General features: G+C 23.1%; 1 protein-coding gene across 2 annotated transcripts in view; it reads left to right on the top strand.

Annotated features, from left to right (window-relative positions):
• The window catches only part of LOC129608763 (LIM/homeobox protein Lhx9), a 173,315-nt gene that overhangs the window by 71,649 nt on the left and 75,260 nt on the right, over positions 1–26,406 (top strand). For both annotated transcript variants that reach the window (XM_055520462.1, XM_055520461.1), the window contains exon 2: positions 24,898–25,908. In XM_055520462.1, coding sequence (XP_055376437.1) covers positions 25,572–25,908 — 337 coding nt within the window. In that variant the 5' untranslated portion in view covers positions 24,898–25,571. The remainder of the gene's footprint in view (positions 1–24,897; positions 25,909–26,406) is intronic.

The raw sequence follows: 26,406 nt of genomic DNA, 5'->3' as shown, positions 1-26,406 counted from the left end.
TTTTTTTTAAATCTAAATATTATTAATAAAAATATTGATGCATTTATGATAATTTCAACTAAATTAATGAAGATTTCCTTTTGTAATATTATAAAATAATTAAATAATGTCTGGGTGTTCTGTGGATTACTTGATTCGGTATTTGTTATACTGTCTAGACATCTTTGGCATCTTCGTATTTTATATTGATATTTACCATTTGTTTTTATTTTCATACCATTACTTGAAATTTTTTTCATTAAATACAGTGGTCTAATATTAAGAAAAGCCAAAAACATTGATTATATTATTATGGTAGAGTATGTGAATTGAATTCCAATAAAACTGTTATACATAAATTTTCAAGGATAGTCTAACTATACACACAATTTCATTCAAATAATTTTATTTAAACAATATAAAATTTTTTAGCTTTAAAATAATTATGCATTTATGCAATTTTTATGCATTTCATAAAATTTTCATAAATTTTTGAATTTTGAAAATTATTTTACACCATCCCTTGTATTACAAGTATTTTTCATTCTACACTCAAATCAATTCAAATATGTATATTGAGAAGAAAAACTATATTTCAACTTTAAAAAATAATAAATACAAATTAGAAAAAATTCAAATTCAATTAAAAGTTTTTAACTAGTTTTTATTATTAAATTTATGTGAATTGAAAATGTCGTATTTGTAACGTGATTCTTAACCTTATCTTATATGAATTAAATGCATTTAACTTTGTGTTAAGGCATATGTTTAGTACCCTAGTGTTAGTAAGAAGAATTATCTAAAATTCCAAAGTATTCTATATGATATCAAATCTAATTTACACTAAGTTACATAAATACTTTTATTTGAATTAAAAATTTAATTAAACTTTTATCATTTTTACCCAACAACAATGAAAAATTATTAAACTATCCAATGTCTCGTATATAGAAATATAGAGACCCACCATCATTCTCCATTATGTCCAATCGCATCCCAAATTTTCCGCCCGTCGTATAAGCAATAATTGAAAATTTTATTCATATTTCTACTTCTTTCGTATAAGTTTGTGAGTCTGAATGTATTTAAACAAATTTTAACTTACTTGCATGAATTACAAATTTATGTATATGTACACGTATCCCATTATAAATATATTAGTATGCATGGTTATGTACACATGTATGTATGTATATGTTAAATTTAAACTAAACAAATTTATGAACATTATTATCTAACATATCTAAAGAAATTTTTACATCGTGTCTAAATTCAATTATACACACAACCATTTAAGAGGACTTAGTATATAGATATATGTATGTAAGTATATTATGTTACTACTTATATATATATATGTATATTAAAAGACATTTTAAGTATGTAACATTTAATTATATACAAAAGTCAGAAACTAATTTCAATTCTCTTGAAAATTAAATAATTTCTTTGAAACAAAAGCAAAAACAATAAAAAAAGAAAAATAAATTTTATGTATGACTCTATGTTTATGTATATGTAAATATACAAAATACTCACAAAAAAAAAAAAATAAAACAACAAAAGAAAAGAAAAAAAAATGTGAAAAATCAGTAGAAAATTGGAAGGAGAAGAAATCAGGAATAACTTGAAACTCTTAAGCAAAATTAAAATGAATAGAGTTGGCAAATAATTAAAAATATTTTCAGTTACATATATACACAAGTACATTAAAATAATGAAAACTATATATGTATATGGAGATGGCACACATAATATAATAAATATCTTCCATTATAATAATTAAATTTGTTTTAACATTCTGTTATACATTTAAACTTACTTATAACTAAGTATGTTTTATAAATAATTTTAATTATACATAATTACATTATTATTTTTTTTTCCTGTGTTCCTGTAACACTACATGTAACTGTTATACTGTTAATGTTGAAAAAAAATTCAACTTTTTCTTAAATGAGTTATATTTGTATAACAGTTTAGGTTTTTAGAGAAATAAATGTCTTATAAACAAAATTTTTTTAAAATCTAATCAACACATCTTTATAAATAATATTTCATGTAAATTTTGTTTATAACTCCTAAAGTTTTTTAATAATATTTTAAATTTTGGTGTATTTACCAAAAAATTTGATCTTCCAACTTCTTATATTTTTATGAAAATCATCCAACTTTTTACATTTTTATTCCAACCAGCTCAAGCTTAAAATTATTGCTTGGTTACCAACTTAGTTACAGAATTTTAACCATATTGAATATATGAGAAAGTAAAAAGCGATCTTAGATCGAAATTCTGTTTTCTTAATTTTTCTAATAATTGAAAAAATTCCTTGTAAAATAGACACAAATCGAGAGAGTTATTAACAGACTGGAATTTTTTCTTTATCAAAGGGTGGTACGAAAAAATTATAACATTATTGCCTAACTCTTTCAAATGATAGTAGTATTAAAATAATTATGTCATTTTAATTCGGATATTTACTGCAACAGATATCTACTACAAAACTACTTATCTATACAATATTACTATATTCATATAAATGTATACATACATTTCTCTTGTATATTTATATAAACATATGTGTATATATATATATAACATTAATATACATACAACATAATACGTATTTATATTTATTAATTGAAATAATAATTAAAGAAAATATAATATCATGTAACTTACCGTATAATATTAAAAAGAGAAAAGAAATAAGAGGATGTTTACACTCTTTATCTATATCCACATTTTTAAATATACATGTAAATATATGTAAGTATATAGATAACATGCAGACACTGGGTAAACTCAAGTATAAGAACAATAATAATAAAATAAGACAACAATAATTGTAACGGAATATCAAATTTGGGAATTGGAATAGAGATACTAACCTTTGTTTCTCTCGCATGAACATTTCTCTCTTTATTTTTGAATATTAGAGTTGTTATAATATTGTTATTATTATGTTTTTTAAATGTTTAATCAAAATTTGCAAAAAAAAATTAACAAAATCTACTGTTTTACACTTGAATGTGTTCAGACTTTTACAACAAATTTTTATTTATTTTGAGCGAAAACCTATGAATAGCGAAAACCTATATTTTTTTTGAGCGAAAACCTATGAACCCTCCTCCTGCTCTCTCATTTAATTCAAAGGAAGCATTGACGAGAGGAAATCGATAGAAGCTACATTCAAATTCGCTTGAATTTCTAAAAAATTTCAGAAATTTTGTTACCAAATTAATCTTAAATTGTGTAAATGTGTTCAAACTATTTGGAACCATTAAAAACTTGAATAGAACTACTTCTCACCAAAAAATTAAATGTATACGAGGATAACAACAGACAATTAAAGTCTAAAATTTTTATTATTTTTTTTTTTTTTTCGAAGGAAGGAAAGGAGAGAAGGAGCTCTTGTTATACATTTACTTTAGTTATTTGTTATACATATTACTGTATATTATTGTTCTGGTATGGGTATATCAACTGGCGAAATATTAATGAAAATTGCGAGACTCGAGTAGGTCTAACGCACCACACAAACAATCTAAGTTAAAAGTATAATAGAAGGAATGAGAAAATAGTGGGGACAATGAAATTATTTGTGATTTTCTCTCTTGTTTTACTTTTTTGTTTTTCTCTTATTTTACTGTTTATTGTTTTTGTTGCTTAATTTTATTTTTTTTTTTTATTTTTTGGAATGGGGGATCTAATTAAAATTATGTTTTCTGTTTTTTTTTTGACTTTCTTGTTATTATTATTTTTTTTTGTTTTGAATTAGGAATGTAATAAATTAAACTGCAGAAGATTAGTTAGAGTTACCAGTTGCATACTAATTTAACAAGAGCACATATATAATAAAATTATATACAAGTATGTTTGTATGTATAAAGGACATTATTGATTTTTTTTTTGTTGCTGTAATTTTTTAATTAAATTTTTTTTTTTTTTTGCTTTTCTTCATTTTGTTTTTTTTTCTTATTTTCTTTTATGAGAAATAAATTGGGGTTATAATGGAATTTAATTTTAAGAAAAAAAAGGAAAAGTAAAAAAAAAAAACAATTTCATTTTATACACGATAATATTATGAATCGCAATTATGGTAAAGGAGTAGATTCTATATATAAACACGTACATACATACATATTTACATTTTAATATACAGAAAGAAATAAAATTATGAAATAAAGGGGGAGGGTAAAATTTAAATGGCTTTTTAACTGTTTAATTTTTTTTTAATCATTCGTAAACTATAAATATATTTTTCTTATTAAAATTTTTAAATTAAATATTTATTTATATTGTGTTATATACATACATAAAATATTTACATACATATATGTATGTATAAATATTCGTTTCTTTGTTCGTTCATGTCTCGAGATCAATATAATAAATAGAGTATATATAACGCAGAAATGGAAAATATTTATCATATGAAAATTATTTTAATGAGTCATTGTATAAATACATAAGTATATACTTATAAAAGTGAAGTATGTACTTATATTTTATTGTTTTGGGTTCAATTTTTGTAAATCTATCAAAATAAATAGATTTTCATCAAAATTTACATAAATTGTAAAAAATTGCATATTTCTTGGGGTCGGTTTTGAAAAAAAAATATTATGATTTCAGAAATTGTATTTTAAAATAAATTTTGTTTATTTTTAGTTTTGATTGCGCAATTACCATGTTACATATTTGTAATCCATGTTAAAGGAAACCGGTTCTAATGAAATGTATTCAGTGGTTTTGAAAATTCTATTATTAAATTATTAAACATAAAGGATTTTAAATTCTAAAGTTACAAGGCAAATTAAATAAAATTATATGTATTTTGTGTACATATATACATTCACCTTTATTTAATTCCTTACTGAACTTACATACTTATAGGATCCCCAAGAAATTATCACAGAAATTGTTGACATACAATATTTAGTTAATTGACAAAATCTTTAATATTATTCTTCCTATTTGTTCTGTTTGTAATTTCTCTATTTTAAAATCATTTGGTGTTAAATGAAACTTTATTATAAATCTTATTATGCTTTATTGAAGATTATATTGAAAATAAAAATTAGGTTGAATTATTCAGAAAATAAGAAAATTATTGTTTTCTTTTAAAAACAAAACCTACACCGGTGCAAACAACAAACCCACAACTATAATATTTATGAAATATCTGGTAATTCTATATAATTTATCTCTGACAACAATTAGTGTCTAATGAGCATATAAATAATAGCAAGTACTTTAAAAAAATTTTTCAATTATTTTTAATATCATTTTCTTTGTTTCATATTTTAATTTTGTATTTTCCCATTATTTTTCAAAATGAAAAAACATTTTTTTTTTTGCTTCTTACACATTATTTTATTTATGTATCTAGTTAAATCCATTAAAAAATATTTTATTTTAATTGAAATTACATATAGGAACATACACATGTATATTGTATGCTTAAATATTACGCTCTGATTAATACCAATTAAATCAACCTACCGCGTATCGCATCTGAAAATAAGAAAAACAAAAATAGAATATATAAAAAATTTTTTTTTACAAAACAGTGTATTTTTTTTTTTCCTATATATGTTGGTAAAAATATTTCGCAGGTGGTACGTAATAATTTTTTCTTCTCTATATATATTTATATGTATATATAGTTATGTAGGAAAATATACTTGTATTTCATTTAAAAATAAATTTTCGTAATAGCCCTAATCATTAGATGTTTCGGGAGGAAAAAAATTTGCTTATTGTTTTCAGTTAGAAATTAGCAAAATGCTAATAGAATTTTAGATAGAATTTTAAAAATTATGGAAAAGACAATATAACTGATTCAATTACATATTGTAATTTTTTGGGAATTTCAACAGTAAGCTAAGCTTAATTAGATTAATGTCAATTTTTGTTTCGAAATATTTAAATTCTTGTTATAATTAAATCTTATGTATGTTTTTATTCTAGTAGAAGGAAATATGCGCCTGGATATATGCAATTTTTATGACTATATAGACTATATTTATTTAATTTTATTTTAAATTAAAGGATAAAAATATAATATTAAATAAAACTCTTAAGATTAGAACTGGAAAGCTTTAAAATTTACGAGTATACGTTTAATTTGTATAATGAAGCTTTGAAAACTTTGCAGTTCTAACCTTATGAAATGCATTTTCAAAAACATCCTATTTTCCCCAGATAACTGGAAAACATTTTGGAAAACATTCTTCCATTTCTCTTAATTTAAAATTTTTAATTGAATTATGAGAATCATATAATTAATTTTCATAAATGTTAAAGAGATTAAATAAAAAATCAAGGAGTCCGAGTAAAACATTTTAAATTCTCGTCTTACTCTGCTTTAACAATTCGAAATACACATAAAACAGAACAATGTCTTTATATACATATATATATTAATTATATAGTTTCATATAGATATAGTAAATGTTTATAGACAAAATATTCTGTACATATATTAAAACTGTTATACATTTATACGAAAATATCTTCTATATACTACTGTATATAGAAGATGTAGCAATTTAATCTATGAGACAGCAACTCTCTATTTAAAAATTTCTCTTCTTTCAAATTTTGTCCTTTTTTTTTTTTTTGTTATGTACGAATTTTTGTGTTTTATTTGTTGTTCTTTTTTTCTTGCACAACTGTGGTGAGAAGTTGCAATTCTGCATCACACTTTTATGTTGTAAAAAAGAAAAATAAAAAGCAAAAAATGAAAAAAAAAATAGAATAGAAAAATGATGACAAAAATATAAAAAGAGAAAAAAGAAAAACAAATAAAAAATAAAAAGCGACAAGAAAAGAATTCAATTTTAAGAAAGTTCTATGCTGACAAAAAAAACGAAAAACACATGTATACATAATGTATGTGAAATGTATGTACATATTATATATATATATATATATAGGTATATACAAAAAGGCACTGACAGCATATAGAAATTACATAGGTTACCTACTGCACTTCTTTTCTTTTATTCTTTGCTAAAAGCAATTTCGTTATTAAAAGAATATTATGTAGATGCTAGTTAAAAATTATAGTAAAGGATGTTGATGCTTTTATTAATTCTCATGTGTCAAAAAAATAAAATAAAAAATATATAAAAAAAAAAATTTTGTTTAACCTTAGGAATGTAATCAAATTTTCGCATTCCGATTTTATATAAAAAATTAGAAAACGAAAATGAAAAAATGCATTTATTTTTTTTCTAACATTGTAATATTTTGATTGTATCTTTATAGTTTTGTTCAGCACATTTTCAGTTTTTTATAGCAATTTTTAATAATAATTTTATTTTTTTTTTCAATTTATTTTACTATATTGTACTTTCATTTCTTGAACATGATAAGAAATTAGGAGGAATTTTCATTAGAATGTTGTTTAAATATATTTTAAGTCAGTGGTGTTCAACGAGTTTTTGATTTGGAGAACAAACAGCTTAAATATTAAGAATACAGAGAAAATTTTATAAAATTTATGGAACTTTAGAATGTCCAAGTTCATATTTTATGCTATAAATTTGAAATTGTCGGTTAAAATTTTGGCGAATCATAACTGAAATATAAATAGTTCGTACAAGAGTTGTTATCATTTCTTGAGCACATAACATAAAAAAAATTAATATTTCAAAATTTTGTTGATATGACAATTTTTCGAATTTTCTAAAATTTTATTATTCCGATTATAATTTTTAATATAATTCCAGGGATGATTGTTTTGGATTAATTCAAAATATTTTCTAATAATAAATAAAAATTTTCAAAAATTTTACAAATTATTTAACTCAAACCCAAATCAAAAGTTCCTACCTATATTTGAAAAACTCATATCAATTTACATATATTCATAAAAAATGTGCATACATTTAGGCGTAACAACAAGATACTACTTGTAATATTCTTACAATCATTTAAATTTGCTTATAATTTAATAACATTTTTTGATTGAGCTAATATTAGGCGAAAATTTAATATTGCTAGGCACGAGAGAGAGCTTTTTACGGGTTCGGAATTCTGGTTTTAAAATTTTTGTAATGGCATCACATTTAGATGAAATATTGAATCTTATCGAATTAGCGAAAGTTGTTTTATTTATTTTACTCCAGATGGGGGTCGTTAATGGTTCATAAAATTTCCATTTTTAGAAAATGATAAGTTTTTATAATATTATTCGGCAATTATTTATTTAAAAATATTAAAAAAAAAAAATATTAATTTTCCGATCAATCGTTTTCATACTACCTAAACACTCTTTTAATTTAGGATATTATTTTACAAAATGCTAATTACCTCCCTCTTTAAATTTTTTTTTTTTCCTTTTAAATTTTCCTATTTTTTAAATGTACATTTTTCGTACTCTTAATTTTCACACTGACTTACTCAATACATTTTTAATTTTTTATAATTTTGTTTTTTTTTTTTTTTTGTGTGTGCAAAATATTGTTTTCTTCCTTCTTTTTCTTCCAACATGAAATAGCTTTTTAAATTTCTAGTTTAGTATAAGAGAGATAGACGATACATCGCTAATGATAGAATGCAAAAAAAAAAGTAAAAAAAGAAGTAGGTGGTGGTGAAGGTGGTCTTAAAAATATGAAAATATCAGAAAGAAAATAAAAAAACACAACAACAGTAAAGAGAAAAAAAATAGCAACTAAAAAAAAAAACGAAAATGAATTGTTAGACACGAGAGAAGTTGAGTTGAATTAAAATAAAATAAAATAATACAAAAAAGAAAAAAACAAAAAGAGAAACAAAAATAGGTACCCAAAAGGCGAAACATACAACCCCACTTACTCGCATATATATACATACAAACATACAATATACAAGCTTACGTATATTAACATGTAAATATTAAATACTATGCTGGGGTACAATAACATTTTTATAAGATTAGCGCAAAAATATATATACATACATATACAAAAAAAAAAAAAACAATAACAAGAACAAATGTTATGTTTGCATGTAAGTATATATGAACGTTTGTACGTATGTATATTTGCATTATTGTAATAGCAAAAAAAAAAAATAAAAAAAACAAAAAATGAAATTTATTTTTTTAATTGAAATTCAAGAAGTTTATGTGTGCCAATTAGCGGCAATTTTGAGATGGAAGTAATTAAAAAGCATTTGTTCGTATGAGTTGAGTGTAATTTTAACGAATTTCATTTTGTTTTGTTATTGTTGATGTTAGTGTTGTTGTTGTTTTTGTTTTCATTGCAATTTTTACTCATGTTTTTCGCTTTTACTTCACTCTGTGCTGTTGTTGTCGTTATATTGTTTTTTTTTTATTTTTTTTATGAAAATATCTAATTGGAATGAACATATAGAGACGTATACATATTCGAGTATATTATATATATATTCGAGTATTTTGTACAATAATATTCACATTTTCGCATTTAATATATAATTACATATGCATATTCCATATATATATATTTATGTGTACACATTCATGCATGATATATAGTAAATACTCTATGCGAACATAATATATATCATCATCATAATATATATATATATATATATATATATATATGTGTACATTGTAGTAGTACCTACATATCTTGTTTCTTAATTGGAATTGAAATTCAGAATGAGTACTATGTATATACATATATACTATTTTTTTTTTTGAGTATATGCAGTATTTTGTTGTATATACCACATATTGCACATTGTTAGATATTTAGATAGCACACTTTAGTTAGATATTTTTAAATGGTATAATGATGGTTGCAATTAATGAAAAAAAGAAAAAAAATAACAAAAGCAAAAATCAAAACAATATTAATAGATGAAAATAATCTCACTGTACCAACATATGCACTCATATACATATTACATACATATATGCACGTATACTTTTGTATTCGTTAATAATATATTTTATAATTAAAAATAAAATTGATACTCAAATAAAAATTAAAATTTTTATAACAATTTTTGTATTTACTTACATGTACGTAATACAAAATACATACGTATATTATGGTACAGTGTGGATCATAAAAAAAATAGCGAAAAATTTGAAATAGCTTTGTGCAAGATTTTTTTCTATTTAAAATTTTTTAAACTAAAAAGATTTCTTTTGTAATTTAGTTTTGATTTTTGTGTAATAAATTTTTGGCGCAATTTACATTTAAATAACAGTAAACAAATTTAGTTTCAAATATACATAATTTCTGAAGCGACATCTGTCAGAATTATGTAAAATGTTAAAGTTTGTAGATAGTATAGAGCTCAATATAAAGTGGATATTTTTCGAAACTAACTGTAAGGAAAGAAAAAAATTGTTTGTAAGTATGTTTTTCTATATGAAAATTAGAAATTGGTAAAAATTTTTTGTGAGGCGAATATCTCTAGTTCACGCACATCTCAGATATAATATTCCGATATTTAGCTTTGACAACTTATTGTCAATTATTAGCGATTTTTACAATTCATTATGTATTCAGATTATTTAAGTTCCGTCCACATGTTTTATTAAAAAATAGAATTTATATTTGGTATTCTGGTTTGTTATCCTAAAATTTTGATCACAAACAAATTTTGTTTTTTGAATCCATAATGGCCGTAATGTGTCACTATGAAAATTTATCACTTACTTACTTTGTATATTTATAAAATTAAAATAAAATATTTTTATTTCCTGAATAATAAATCATTAAATTTTTAATTTTCATAATATACTTGTTATATTATTAAATGAAGTCTGGTTTTAATAATATAAAAATGAGCACAGTATAGAAAATCAGAAAATTTTTTATGAAGAGTGTGTTGTTGAAATTATTATTGAACTTAATAGAAGTCAAGATTTTATTTTAATAAAATTCGAATGAAAATAAAATTATACATATCTTGTTTTTCAAACATGGTATAAAATTATTAATTGTTTTCTTAGAAATTTCTATACATACTTAAGTATCTTATAATTTTAAAAATATTTCAATTTTCCTTGTTACTCATTTTCATAAAATTATATTCAAATAAAATAGCTACTATATTGAATTTTCTATATCCTTTATAATTTATATTGAATATGAGTATGCTTGTATGTATGTAATTGAATTTTATACCATTAGAAACTTGTTTTGTATAGCATTTTTCTTTTTATTTTACTTTTTAATATTTGAATATACTATGTAACATCTTAGTATTAAATTTATCAGTGCAATTTTGTTGCACCAAACATTTTCTCTGTTAATTAACGAATATGATTGCAATAATGATAAAATACATTGTATATGTATTATGTGTAAAGAGTAATCTTGTTATTACTGTATTTTCTTTTTACATATATAAATTGAAATAAATTAAATCAGTTGCTTTTCTTCTATATCAAAGTGATAAATTTTCCATGTTTTCTTTTCAAAAATAATTATGGTAAATAATGATAATTTTTTGAAAATTAATTTTTTATATATTTATGCATGTATATAGTATTATTTGTAACATACATCACAAAATTCAGTTTAAATGAATATTTACGATATTATTTGGTTTGGAATGTGAATCAATTGCATATTTAAAACGTGTGAATCTTCATCGTGTACGGTGAAGCTAATAAAAACCTGAATGTATATTAGGCGCTCAGCGCATTAATGGCCTACTTGCAAAAATGACATTTCTAGTAAATATTTAATTTTTAAGAAAATTTTTAAAAGACAAAAGCAAACTTATATCAAAATAGAGTGAATAGAAGAGTAAATTAAGTATTTTAAAAACTATGGAACAATTCTTTAGACCATTACACCACTATTGAAAATAATAACTCATTTTTGCAAAAATGTTGGATATGTCACTAATGTGCTGAGCGCCTCATACATATGTAGTTTAGTTTTGTTCAGTTATACAAATTTTTAATATTTCTGTGGATGTAAGCAATAGTTGTCTAAATTAAAATAATCATAAAATGTACCTGCATTATGAAAATCAACTAAATTGATCAACTAAATTTAGGCAGTTTTCCCTTTAAACCACATATTCAAAAATATGCCGATTTTATAATTATGTCAATGTTTTAGACATTTGTTAATGGAAAACATACACAGTTGTCTGTCATAAGATGGTATACCGTCATACCAATGATCGTCCCAAACTGGACTATTATTCTCATGACTTTATAAATTTTTTTTTGTTGTATTTGACAATGTTCTGAAATATTATCCAACCATTTAACTTAATGCTACCATGTAACAAATTTTTGACATTTGACATGACAACTTTAAATTTTTTTTTTTCATTTATTGTTGTAACTTAAAAATTTAACCGATAAAATTATTATACGAGACAAATACAAAAATTTCCCCCTTCTTATAATCAAAAGTTTTCATAAAATATGTAATCCAATTTTATTTGGTTAATCTATTCTTTAACAGAAAAATAAAGAATACTATTGCTTGCCCTTATTGTAAATTAAAAAAGAATATTTTTTTTTTAAACGCAGTAACACCCATAATTGCCAATCAAAGGAATGACATTTGCTACAAAATATTAAACGACATCTTTTATCTTTTTAATGTATTAAAGAACGCCTATATATCGAAAAAAATTCTTTTTTATTTAAAGTAAAGAATATTAAATTGAACATATTATATAATATACAATGTGAACAAGAGTATTTATATATGCTATTGAAATTTTTTTATTAAATATTTTTTTCCCCCTTTTACGATTTTCACTTAAATTATATACGATTGTTATTTGAGCACCCTTTAGGGTGTAAAAATAAATGAATTTTTATTTTTATTTTCAAAATATTGCGTAGATATATGTATAGTGAAATAATATATGATATACATATATATACTAAATGTTATATACAAAAACTATTGTTGATATAATGTTGAAATGTAAAAAATATTTATAGTATAGATATAGATAGAAAGGATAATCGTACTCCCCAGATCTTATTAAACAAATGAATTATTTTTGAATTCTATTGTGAAAATGACAAATGAATTAAATTTTCAATTCATTTATTTTAACATCAAAAGCCATGTGTGACCATCAAAAGAAAATATATATATATATATATATATATATATATATTTGGATTTTTGCTTCTCTTCTAATGTTGATTTTAAATTAAAATTAAAGTGAGTTTTATTAAAGTATACTTTTAAGAAAAAAAAATTCAATCACAATCGTACTTGAATAGAAAATATAATGCAATATACATATATACACTTAATGTAATGTAATTGAATTTCAATAGCTGATAAACAAAATTTTAAAACAGAATTGCGAGACTCGAAAATATTTCAACTGCTGCTTTAGGGTCAAAATTAATTATTCAAAGTCTAAAAAAAAGAAAAACTTTATTCACATTTCGGAGTGGGAATCAACATTAAAACCAAACTTGAAATTAAAAAGGAAATACAGGTATGGTAGTTGCAGAAATTTTTAACGAATTCGCTGCTTCCTTATGTTTCAAGTTACTGAAATTTTATATGTTTCAATGGTATTGACTCTAATTTCAATAAGCATTCATTCACATACTATACGTATATTGTAGATTCTTCTGTCATTTTTTTGCAAATTTGAAAAATTTATAGTTTGGGTATTCAATCGCTTTACGATACACCTGCATTCTTTATTTAAAATTGTAGTTATGAAGAATTGTTTGCAATTATTTTAATATATTATTAACACAATTAAATAATAGAAAAAAAAGGTAATAATAATCAAAAATTTACAAATTCCCATTATTACATTGCATCTACATTTATATACAATATATCATGTTTATATATATATACCCATTGTGTGTATATATACAATTTAATTATAAAAAATAAATAAAATATTTTATACAATTACTTATATGTAAACCAAAAATTAATTTATTTTCATTAAAATATATTATTATATTGTAAATATACGTATAAACAACAAAATTACATTTATATATAAATATATATATAAATTTACATATATCTACCTACACAAAATGATATGCGGACATTAATTTTCAAAGTCGGCGAAAGAACAAACCGCATCCAATTAAAAATAATGAACTTAATTAAAAGAGTGATATTATAGCCTGTCGTTTTAATTAATTAATAAATCTCTCAGTTTGACATTGTTGTCGTTGTCGCATTTATACATATACATACATACATATATATGTATAATATTCATTATAATATTATCTTGAAAAAAAAAATTTAATAAATATACCTACATTTATACTAATATATTCATATTATTACAATTCGAAAAATAAAATGAAAAATAATAATAATTATAACAATTGTATATATGTATGTATGTGCATAAATGTATTTATTTTTAGTAGGGTTACCAATACTGTTCCATTTTTCATAATTTTTTTAACTGAATAACAGAATATATAATTAAAAATTTTTTTTTAAAAGGCATAGGATATCTTTTATTTATGTGGAAATATCTATGGTAGTAAGGAAATCATTTCAATAACGCATTCTCATTGCCTGTTTAAGGTCTTTATAAGTGCAAGAATAATTGTTACAAGTATGTGTATGGGATAAATTTGAAAAAATTCGTTCTTCTCATATGGTAATAGAGAGGATCAGCTCTATCATTTTCTGATTAATTCATATACGCACCTAGTACAAAAATAAAAAAAAATTGAATAGTTGAACAGCACTAGAATAAGTAAATAGATGAAAAAAACAAATGCCCATCTACCTTCTTCTAACAAGCAGCAACATGCAACGAGTTACTAAATACAAAGTAAAATATAAATTTATTATTAATATAATATTAATTCGTTATCTAATTTTAATTATCAATTATCAAAAAAAATGTGTTTATTCATTGACCTCATTTTATTTCTTTCCCCTATTCCGTAATCCAAATATGGCCACTCTACATTTTATCACATGTACTAACATAAATGTAAAATGTTCTACATAATGTAAAGATGGTATGTAAAGCATATATATTTAAAAAAACCCAGAGGGGCAACATACTTTTATATATCTCTATTATATAATATATTTGAATATATGTAAAGTACATATCTATGTAGGTTTATGTTGTTATGTGCATGCAAACGAAATTTTTGGGAGAGCACAAATTTTAAGTACAATATTCGTTTTTTATCAAAAAAAAAAATATGCAATATGAACATACTATAGTATGTATCTCTTTGCTTTTAAACGTACATACATACATAAATATACATATGTATATATCTGTAAGTATTTAAAAACCGGGACATAAAAATTATCATCATCATCATCATTATCATCACTATTATTATCACAATCATAATCACAGTATTTACAGTAGCAAAGAGTAGGGCTGTAAATTAAAAAAAAGAAACACAAAAAACAAAAAAGAAATAAAAGCAACAACAACAATAAACAAAATAAATTAAAAAAAAATAAAAAGAATTTTTTTTTTTTCCAACTTTTTAATTAAAATTTCAAAATAATTAAAAAATCTGAAAATAAAATGTAAAAAAAAAAAAATACGAGTAAAAATGCAAAAAAATAAAAAAGAAAAACACAAAAAATATAGAAATATTTTAAAATTTTAATTAAGACAATTACACACTTTGCTATATATATATATATATATATTTATATACATGCATATATATACACATTTACACAGACGTAATTAAATATCACTTAAATTCATATCGTTTAAGATTTGCATACATTTTAACTAATTATTATTGGAATTTATTTTGAAAAAAAAAAAATTTGTTTGTTTTTTTTTTGGGTTTTTTTTGTTGTTTTTCCTATATTAATTAAGTCGTAATAAATAAATTTTATAAAAGTATTGCCACATTTTACCGTTTCATTTTATTTGAATACTATACATCATCAAGTACAGATGTGTGTAAATACTTGTTCGCAAATTGTGTAGAATTTTATTATGAACCAATAATTCTGATGCGGAGGAGCAAAAATTTATAAAATTGTTTTAAAAAATAAAGAAACTTCCAAGTACGTTGCGTGTCATAAAGTACGTTGCGTACTTACGTAACTCTTTAAGGTCACTTGATTTAAAATGCACGGATATGAGAATATTGTGACACAAGCACTACGCTTTACGCGTGGATTTAGGTATATCCCTTAGATCTAATAATGTTGTGTTAATAATCGAAGAAATTGTTAGATTTGAAAAAAATTTAATTAAACAAGCTAAAAGTAAAATTTGAAGTACGTAAAAATGTTGAATAAAAATTCATTAATATTGTATTTGTTCAAAAGTTAATTAAGATTTAACATATTGCAATACTTGAAATTAATAAATATGCGTTAGTAAATGACATATATACGTATTCGAAACCTTTTTGAACAGGTTGAATTTTCAAGTTAAACACCATTATTTGCTTTCAAATTTCAAAATGGCACTGCATTTCAAATCACTTTGTCAAACAACAGAATACAATGGTAGTTTAAATATAAAATTGTTCAAGAAACTGAATTTAAAATCTGGCAAGTCACAATAAAACGTTAACCTTACGTCAAATCCAAAACATCATTTTAACCTGATGTAGATATGTACATCTCCGCAAAGCTTCAATTAATTGAAATTGTAGCGAAAACTGTGTGCAGGTTGCTAAAAACTACTTATAAAAAATATACATTGTTTTCGAACTATTTTGAAAGTTTTAAAGATCTCGATGGCCAAGAAGAAAAAAACTTATAACCGATGACAGAATATTTCTCAAGGAGAAAAACAACACAGCATGCTTATTATTTTTATTTTTTATCTGTAAAGAATGCACTTAACAAGGGTTCTTTGAAAACTTATATTGTGTACAAACACCAATAATATTTCGGAGCAAAAGTCACCATTTCAAAATAACAGTAAAAACTAATATTTTTTTTTGAATCAGTTTTTTTTTGTCAAATTCGATTAGATTTAGATGACTCCGAAATTTATCATTTTGTACTTATAATTAAATAGTTTTCATCATAATGATTTAAATTTTTGGAATTATCGGAAACTCATTCCTTTAAGACTGGTAAATTTTCAATTAGAAATTTAAATTTTTGATTTTAATTGGAACTTTTGATTTAATCATAATTTTGTCATCATTATGTTTTATTCTCACCATTTTTTATTTTCTCCTCCTCCTGAATGTATGCAATAGAAAGAATTATTATAATGTTAAGGGAATAATTCAAATAAAACATGTTTTTTTTCATTAAACAGGAATTTGTAGACGAAACGCGCTACTTTTTTAATAGATTTGGTTTGATCCGAATTTCTTGAATATTTGGGGTAGGTAATTCAAATTTTGGTATTATGTATACCCATGTATGTGTATGTATGTATATATACAGCATTCAACTTTTAAATTTGAGAAACAAAAAAAAAAAAATGAATTCGTTTCGAAAAATCGTTCTTATCGAATCACTTATATTTCATACTTACATAATGTACAAATGTATATTTGTATTTCAAAATGAGAACAATGAATATAAAAATTTTTTTTTTTGAATAAACCGTACTTAAAAAGTGATTTATTGGATTTTGTTTAATATGTAGAAGACTAAACCTCTTTTTTTTCTTAAATCTTTGTTTTCCTCTCTCTTCGTCATGGGAGTATGAATTTTTGAATCCGAAAACGAGCTAAGTACATGTTGCATATGGGGAAGAATAATGACACTACTCAAATATATAGCTTCGACTTTTGGAATTTAAAGTATTTATAGTCGAGTGTGAATTATTATCGAAGGTTAAAATACTCGTACATTGGTATATAACTATTCTACAAGTATATGAACAAATTTTCTGTATTATTTTGTTACAGAAATGCTTTATATATTAAAAATGTAATAGTAATAAAAGCAAGTTTATGACTCTGCATTTTGACTTATGTCATTAGTCTCACAAATGTGTTATATATTTATAACTAGTTACATACATACTTATACATTATAATATGGTAATCCAATACAAAATCATATTATCATTATAAATTTATTTTAAATTAGAATTTCTTTTAAATAATTTTCACCATTTCCATGTCAATACTTATACTTCCCATAAACAGTTATCGTTATTATACAGTCTAACTTATCCAATATATAAAAAGAAAATTAATGTTAAAGAACAATTCATTAAATTCATATCATAACGAATAAATAATTTTAATATACAAAACAGAATCGTAAACGAGTAACAGCTTTTAATAATAAACAAAATAAAGAAAAAAAAAAATTTTTACCAACCGATCATCCAACCGACCAACTAACCAATCAACCGACCAAAAAAAACAAGAAGAATAAATAAATAAATATTATAAATTAAAATTATCTAAATTGATTTTTAAATTGTTTTTTGATAAATTTATATTTAATCTTTCTCTCATATTTCAATGGTTTATTGAATATTGTTGCTCTTTCACTTCTTTACAACACGATAACAAAAAAAAATAAAAAAAAAAGAACACAAACAAATAAACAAACATTTAATTAATGAACCAGTATCTAAATTGTTGGTAACATTAACATAACATAACACACACAAATGTGTTAAAATTTTTGATATGAAAATAACCGCAATTTAAAATGATAACTTTATTTTTAAAGCTGTAAAAAAATTTAGCAGCAGAGCAGAGCAAAAATGCAAACTAAATTAAAAAAGAACAATAACAAAAGAGAAAATATACAAATAATATGGTTGAAAGAGTCAAAAAGACAGGAAGGCAATAAAAACCAAAAAAGCAAAAAAAAAAAATCTCACCTCAGTAAGAGTTGAAAATCAAAAAAAAAAAAATATTATTGAAAATAACAAACTAAAATATAAGAAATGACTGGTTGAGTGTTGTTCACTGTATATGCGACTTGATATTTACATGCATAAATATATTCAAACTTAATATACTCAAATAACAACGAGTATATAGGTTCGTATGTAAAGGTGTATGTAAGCTGACATGTTTGAAAACATGTATGAATACCGGTTTTTTTTTCAATGTGGTTGTAACTAACAGTTTATATTATTTCTCTCGTATTTTTTTCTTTTTACCAATTTTTCATTTCAGTATTTTAATTTTCAGATCAATAAAATGATAAAAGTCAATTTTGATTCTAGAATTTCAGACTTGAATTTTAATTCTTTTGTTATTTTTGTTTTTGTTTTTTTTTTTAGGTAAGTTATGATAAAAAACTCTTCTGTGTCAGTTTGTTTTTTCCCTATATCTCAGTCAGCTGGACGTGTGTTGAAAATTTATGAGTGAGATAAACTAAAAATGGCAGATAAAAAAAAAAAAACAAACAAACTCTAGACACTCTGTCATCAAGCCGTTACAATTTTGTACACATACATATATGAAAATACATAATTACATTTCTAGAGTTTTGTTTACTTGTGCATTTTAGTTTAATTGATATGGCAACAGAGTACCTCTATATGCTATGCCATGTTTATTGTTTAAATCAAGTTTTATTTTATTGTTTTAAATTTTTTTTTTGTATATACTCATTTTGTATTTTTCCTGGTGGTTGCTTATTTTGCTTCTGCTTTTGAATTATTAATGTCAGGTTCCAATTTTATATCATATTACAAATTTGCAATGCATACGCCTTAAATGTCATTTACATATTTATATATTTTTGCATCTCTCTATCCATTACAATAATACAATGGAAAAATTATATACATATATGCAACCAAACAATTCGACTGGAAATATGATATATATATTCTCTTTTTTTTTCCATGGTTTCTGCATAATATGTAAAAAAGAGAAAAACAAATTTATGGTTGTTCTATCTAATATTAAGATAATATTTAATTATTGCAATTTTGGATAATTAATTTATTTAAAAATCGTTTAATATATCAAAACGAGGCCTTTGTGCTAATTGGAGTACGATGAATCTGCCGCATCATCTTTGTCAATCAAGACGGCGTGGCCCATATGTACAGTAAATTTACATCGTCTAATATGGAAAAGAAGAATATTTTTAAAGGAGTTTCGGTTTGGAAGTTTTAATAAGTTTCCGCAAGAGTTCGTGAAGGGTTTCTTCAATTTACGAAGCATGTCGTATTGTACTAGGGAAATTTAATGCAATGCGGAGAGTCTCTTAGTGGTCTTTCTATATATTTGTACGCGCGAGACAGTGGCGCTTGTTTTGCGATTGCTATTATCGCTACTACATTTTGTTTAAATATTCTTCAAACAGAACGAAATCATTGAAAATCAAGTCGTTGACGAATACAGAATGTTTGCTAAATCAGCGTCAGAGTTGAATTTCATATGAAAAGCTCTTTATTATACCATTTAAAATTGCTGACTTCAGTCGTAATTATATACAATAATTTGTCATTATCATTATAAATATGAAGGCACCAATCAAAACCAACATTATTGTTATTGTTTAATGACTGTTTTCAATTTAATCAAAATTTAAAAAATTACACTATGTTGTAATTTAACACAATCACATTAATTTCCTCTTAAATTCAATTGAGTCCAATGTATTGTTTTTGTTAAGAGCCATGAAAATTATTACTCAACCTTTTATGTACATTAGCACTTTATTTTCTATTTTATGGTCACAAGTAAACTAGAATGTTTTTTTCTCTTTTATTATTGTAAAATTAAATCTTGCAATATGCAAGGAATCAAATCAAATAATAATCATGCAAGTAAAAAAAACAAAAATCATGATTTTTAACAATTTTTCGTTCTGCGATGAAGATCAAAATTCTTTTCTTGGCTCACCAAATTATAAGAATAAGAAATTTGTGTTAAAGAATTCGCGCACACGAATTGCTCGTATATAGTCAAAAAAAGAAAAAAAAAACAAATATATACAAAAATAAAACTTCCATCAAAAACTAAACAGATAGGTAGACTTAAGACAAAGAGACATTACATGTAAGTGCGACCTATAAACAACAAAAAACGCGCGCGATGAGACAGAAGAAGAAAAACGACAACTCTAAGAGCAACAACTTATAATAAACAAAAAAAAAAACTAAAACATTACAATTACACAAACATACACTTAAGTGCTGGAAACTAAAAAGAATAAAACATAAATAAAACCTGTTAGGTGTTTGTTTATTGCCGTTTTTTATTTCTCCTTTCTTTTTTCCATTTTGTTATCTCTCCACTGCACTCCACAAAACTAAAACGCAACAACTAAAATAAAACTGAGGCATCATAATAAAAACAGTAATAATAAAAAAAAAATCTCATATTCATTATTTTTAAATAAATCTTCAGATCATAAAAATGAAAGAGACATAACGTGCCATCCCACCTGTAGAGAGTATAAACTTATAGATGCTTTTGTTTTTCAAAAGGAAATTATCATTATTATTGATATAAATTACCATTTGATTCTGATCGGAGTATGTATAAAAAGTCCATTCGTTCATAATAAGTGAGAACGTAATTTACGATATAATTTGAGCTTCATTCAATTGAATAACTGAATTTACTATAAAAACTATATTTGAAATTTGGCATTTATTAAATTTTTTATACTTCAATAACCATCAAATTTTTGAAGTTAAAGCACTTGCATAAAACTTGTTAAAACTATAATAAATAAGAACGTATTTTTAACTTGAAAGGACGCCAAAGTTATTGTTTTGTGTTCAATCAACAGATATGGTATATCCTATAAGCAGGCAATTTTTTCACAAAGTTTAGAAACACAAAAATATCGAAAAATAATTTTTAATTCCAAACAAGATGTGTAAAAAGGCAAAGAATTATATACTTAAAATTAGTGTAGGTATATTCAAAAGTACTTGCTTCTCAACTAAAATATTAACGACATCCCCTCAATTGGAGCGGTTAAAGAATACAAAAATATTGTATAACCTTAGATGTAGTTTTACTTTTAATATTACCCTACCTTCATTTTATGCTATAATATTCTAAATACGTTTTCCTTCATTGAGTTTTTGTGTTTCCTTCATTGTGCCACTTTTTCAACACATCAGGTGTTACTTGGCTAATTTTGTACACCAATTTTGTACAACCTTAATCACCCAGCTTAATTTCTTAATATTAGTGTATATTCTATTAAATTTTTTTAAATTATTTCCATTATTAGTATAGATAATACAAAACGACAACACTATTAATTACATTTTAGGAAATAAAATAGTAAATTTTAATGTACATACATCTATATAACTTGTACAAAGAACTCATCAACAAATCACGGTCACATATTAAAATAAAAACAGCAAACTGAACTAAAAACAAGCTTATAATGTATGTAATAACCATAAAGAGTATTGAATACATAAAAAAAGCAGCTGAACCATAAGTAAAGGAAAAAAAAAAACGCAACTCTTAAAAAAGCGGAAAAAAAATTAACCATAATAGTGTAATTTAAAAAGACAAATTGCACACAAGTCGAATTCCTGCACTTCATATGTTCTGGGAAAAAATATCTGTACAACTTCTAAAAAAAGATTAAAAAAAAAACTAAAACTGAACCATAAACACGCACATATACACTGTTAAGAAGTACTAGAAAGAAAAATTACAAAAATAATAAAAAATATTGCAAAATACCAGAAAAAAAAAGAAGAGAGAAAAAATAAAAAACTTTAAAATTGCAACAAAACGATCTTGGCTCAAAAAACTTGAAACTTAAGTGAGTCTTTCTTATAGATACTTGCATTAGGATGAAAGGGGGAATAAAATTGTTGTTTTTTTTTGTTTTTATCGTATATTTTGAATTTAATAAGAAGAATGACTTGACGATGATGATTTTCTCTTTATACACACTTAAATATACCTACATGGTTATAGACTTTCAATGCCTATATGCAACATATTCCATTTAATGTATGTATATGTAAAGTCGTTAAAGTTGAAGGACTTTAACTAATTTTATAAAGAAGTTTCGTAAAACATACTTAATAAATTTTCATATTTTTTTTTACTTTTTTTTAAAAGAACGTAACGCATGTATTGTCAATTTTTAGTATTTTAAATTTTTTTTTCTGGTTTTCTAGAAATTAAATTGCAATATTCGGAGTTTTTCACACTTATTTTAATTTTTAAAGTGTTACCATCATCACATCGTCATCATCATCATCATTATTATTATTAATAATATATTTTAAGTGCCTAAATATACAAGTGTGTTATTTGTATATACATATGTAATATTATATATGTAATATTAATTCTCAAAATTTCTGTACAGTGAAATTTCGGACAATAATTGAACACTGGTAATAAATAAGATTTTATTCTTAAATATATAAGTGTTGTCGTTTATATAAAAAATAATATAGTTATAGAGCTAAGTCGTAAATAATTTAGATTGAGGATATTAATCACACTTACTTAACACGTACTGTCGTTCAAAACCCTAACAGGACTAAAATGTAAAATATTACAGAGAAATAAGCATGTAGATTTAAATGAAATAAAAATACGGACTTGATTTGTTGATTTTTTTGGATGAACCTAAACAAATGAACCTAAAAATAAAGTAAAATTTAGTATATAGCGATAATATTTAAAATAGAGTTTCCTTACATGAAAAGTGGATTTAAAAATTAATTAATATAGAATTTTCCCCAATTGCAGGGTAAATATTATGCATAATTTGGCTGAAATTGTTGATAAAAATGAAGAATACTCAATATGAGAATGAGCTTTGCTGATTGTATTATAAAATTAATTTAAATAAATCTGGTACTAGTATAGTAGATATAGTATTCTTAGTAGATAGTTTTTACTGTTACAAATATTAAATCTTATTTTTTAATGCACTTTTAAGTTTACATATATGTGTGTATTAATTTATGTATTCAAAAGATGATAATAAACTTGATTACAAACCTAAAATATCCATGTGCATATATAGGTGTTAAAAATATTGCGCAGGTGTTGATTACTTTTTTAAAAGCCTTTCATATTCCAAACTCAATAATATAGTGTAGGTGTGTATATATGAAATGCAAGAAGAGTTTTCTCCGATATTAAAGTTCACTAAGTAAGTTTGTGTTGGTACATATAGTATGTATAACATTGTTTATTAAAATTGAATTGGTGTTTCGCGAAAGTATATTGTATAGCATGTAAATGAATGCAATGATATATATGTTTCCATTTTGATTTATTATCATTTACTTATATATACCAACAAACCATATAATAAAACGTCAATTATAATACAAAATTTTGAATGATTGAATATTTTGTGGTTTACATAACTAATATTGGTCAAAATTGGCATTTTGTTTTCAATCTACAATAATATTGAAAAGATTTCGCATAATGTAGAGTTGATATATATGTAATTTAGTTTCATATTTAACTATATATGAAAATATACAAATAAAAATTTAGTTATTTGAATTACATTAACCCTTTAATTTAAGTTTTGTTCGTAAAATATTTTACCTATATAGAACAAAACTACATGTGTTTTTGTTGTAGAATTAAATTGTATATAGTTTGTGTGTATTTATGTATTAATTTATGTACCTCGTACTTTAATATTTATTTACAAGAAAAATAAACAAAGTAAATAAGGTAAAATAATTTTCAAATCAAAAATATAGGCTTCTTTTGAATATAATCTCAGTCACCATTCAAAAATTTTATTGAATTGTTTGTTATTTTTATTTTAATAATAAAATGAATTTGTATTTGCTTATAAAGCAATCAGAGCCGAAACAAAATTGAAAACTGTAAAGATGAAAGAAAACCATTGGCAATATATGAAAATTAACTATACCCAAATATTGACATAATTGCCCTATTGACAGCAATGGACGGAAAATAATAAATAATTTCAAAATTATTAATTTAAATGTTATGACTCCAACAATATTTTGAATCAATTGAATTTAATTTAAAAAAAAAAAATCATTTAATAAAAATTTTTAATTTAATTTTTCTTTTCCATTTTACTTTCTTATAGGTGAACATTAGCGTGTTTGTGCGGCACAAACAGAAAATTTAATTGGAAAACACAAAATTACGATCTTAGAAGTGCAGAAAATTTTTTAAGAAGCAAAATCTTTGGTGAAAAAGAAAAAAAAAGAGAAAAGCAAAAATGAAAATCAGTGTGTTAAATCTTCAACTCCTTAAACCAGATGATAATTAATTTTATTTAAAAAAAAAAATAAGAAAAGAAAAACGCAAACAAAGTTTGTAACCCTGTGAACCCCACATAAGAGTGAAAAATTTCAATTTAAAAGCGTGTAAATGATTTTAACAATTTTTCTTTAATTTATTCGTGTTTTTTATTTTGTTATATTTATTTTTTTTAACTCTACTTCGGGTTGTATACGTTCGCAAATATGAAATATGTGAAATAATTAAAAAATTATAAAAAAAAAAACGAGATCGTAAATTACTCAAATTATAATTGAATATTTTTAATTTATTTTTTTTTTCACTTTTCAATATTCATTTTTCAAAAAAATAATAAAAAATAAACAAACAATAAATGTAATTGAAATTAATTAATAAATATTAATAAAAAATTAAAATTAAATTTAAAATTTATTATAGAAAATAATTAAAAAAAAAAAATATTTTTTTTTTTAAAAATCAATCAAAATTAAAACCAAAAAAAGAAAATTAGTTTGCATGACAGATTACTCGCAACCAGATTTAGAATCCGATTTTTTGCCTTATAAAAACGTCAAACTGGCGGCTACCGTAGCAATGAATACATCCTATCATCCGTATTCGGATATATCACCAACACATCCGCCTAGTCCAGATAATAATAATTATCCGCCATTATCAGCGGGTGGTTATCATAATGGACATATTGGTGTACATACACCACAAATGACACAAATGCCAGATGATGTATCACCAGAATATCATCATCAAAATCATCATAGTAATCATCATCATCCACATCATCAATTGAATAATAATAATAATAGTCCAATTAAACATTGTGCAGGCTGTGGTGGTAAGTTACAAAATAAAAAAAAAAAAAACAAATTATTTAAATTACTTTTTTAATTACATGATTATTATTAAAATAAATAATTTATTAATTATTAAAAATATAAGTATATTATATTATATGTATGCGTTTAATATAAAATTGAGTTAATTATAGTTTTAAATATACGAAATTAATATAATTTAATGGAAAAAATATGAAAAATTTTTCATAGAAAATAAAATTTTAATAAAATTTCGATGAATTAATAAATTTATTATAATTTTAAAGCGTTCTGTAGTGCTCAATTAGTGGCCTATCCAACAATCTTGCAAAAATGAATTATTATGTTCAATAGAGATGTAGTGGCCTAAAAAATTATTCTATGTTTTCAAAATACTTAGATTACTCCTCCTCTTAATTATTAGTCTTAGATTACTCCTATTTGACATAAGTTTGTTTTTGCCTTTTAAAAATTTTCTTAAAAATTTCAAATATTTAACATTTTAATCGCAATTTACT

The sequence above is a fragment of the Condylostylus longicornis genome, unplaced genomic scaffold (genome assembly GCF_029603195.1).
Source record: "Condylostylus longicornis isolate FDR11 unplaced genomic scaffold, ASM2960319v2 ptg000034l, whole genome shotgun sequence".
Taxonomy (NCBI): domain Eukaryota; kingdom Metazoa; phylum Arthropoda; class Insecta; order Diptera; family Dolichopodidae; genus Condylostylus; species Condylostylus longicornis.
The sequence above is the reverse complement of the archived record's forward strand: the minus strand, read 5'-3'. Positions and strand labels throughout refer to the sequence as shown.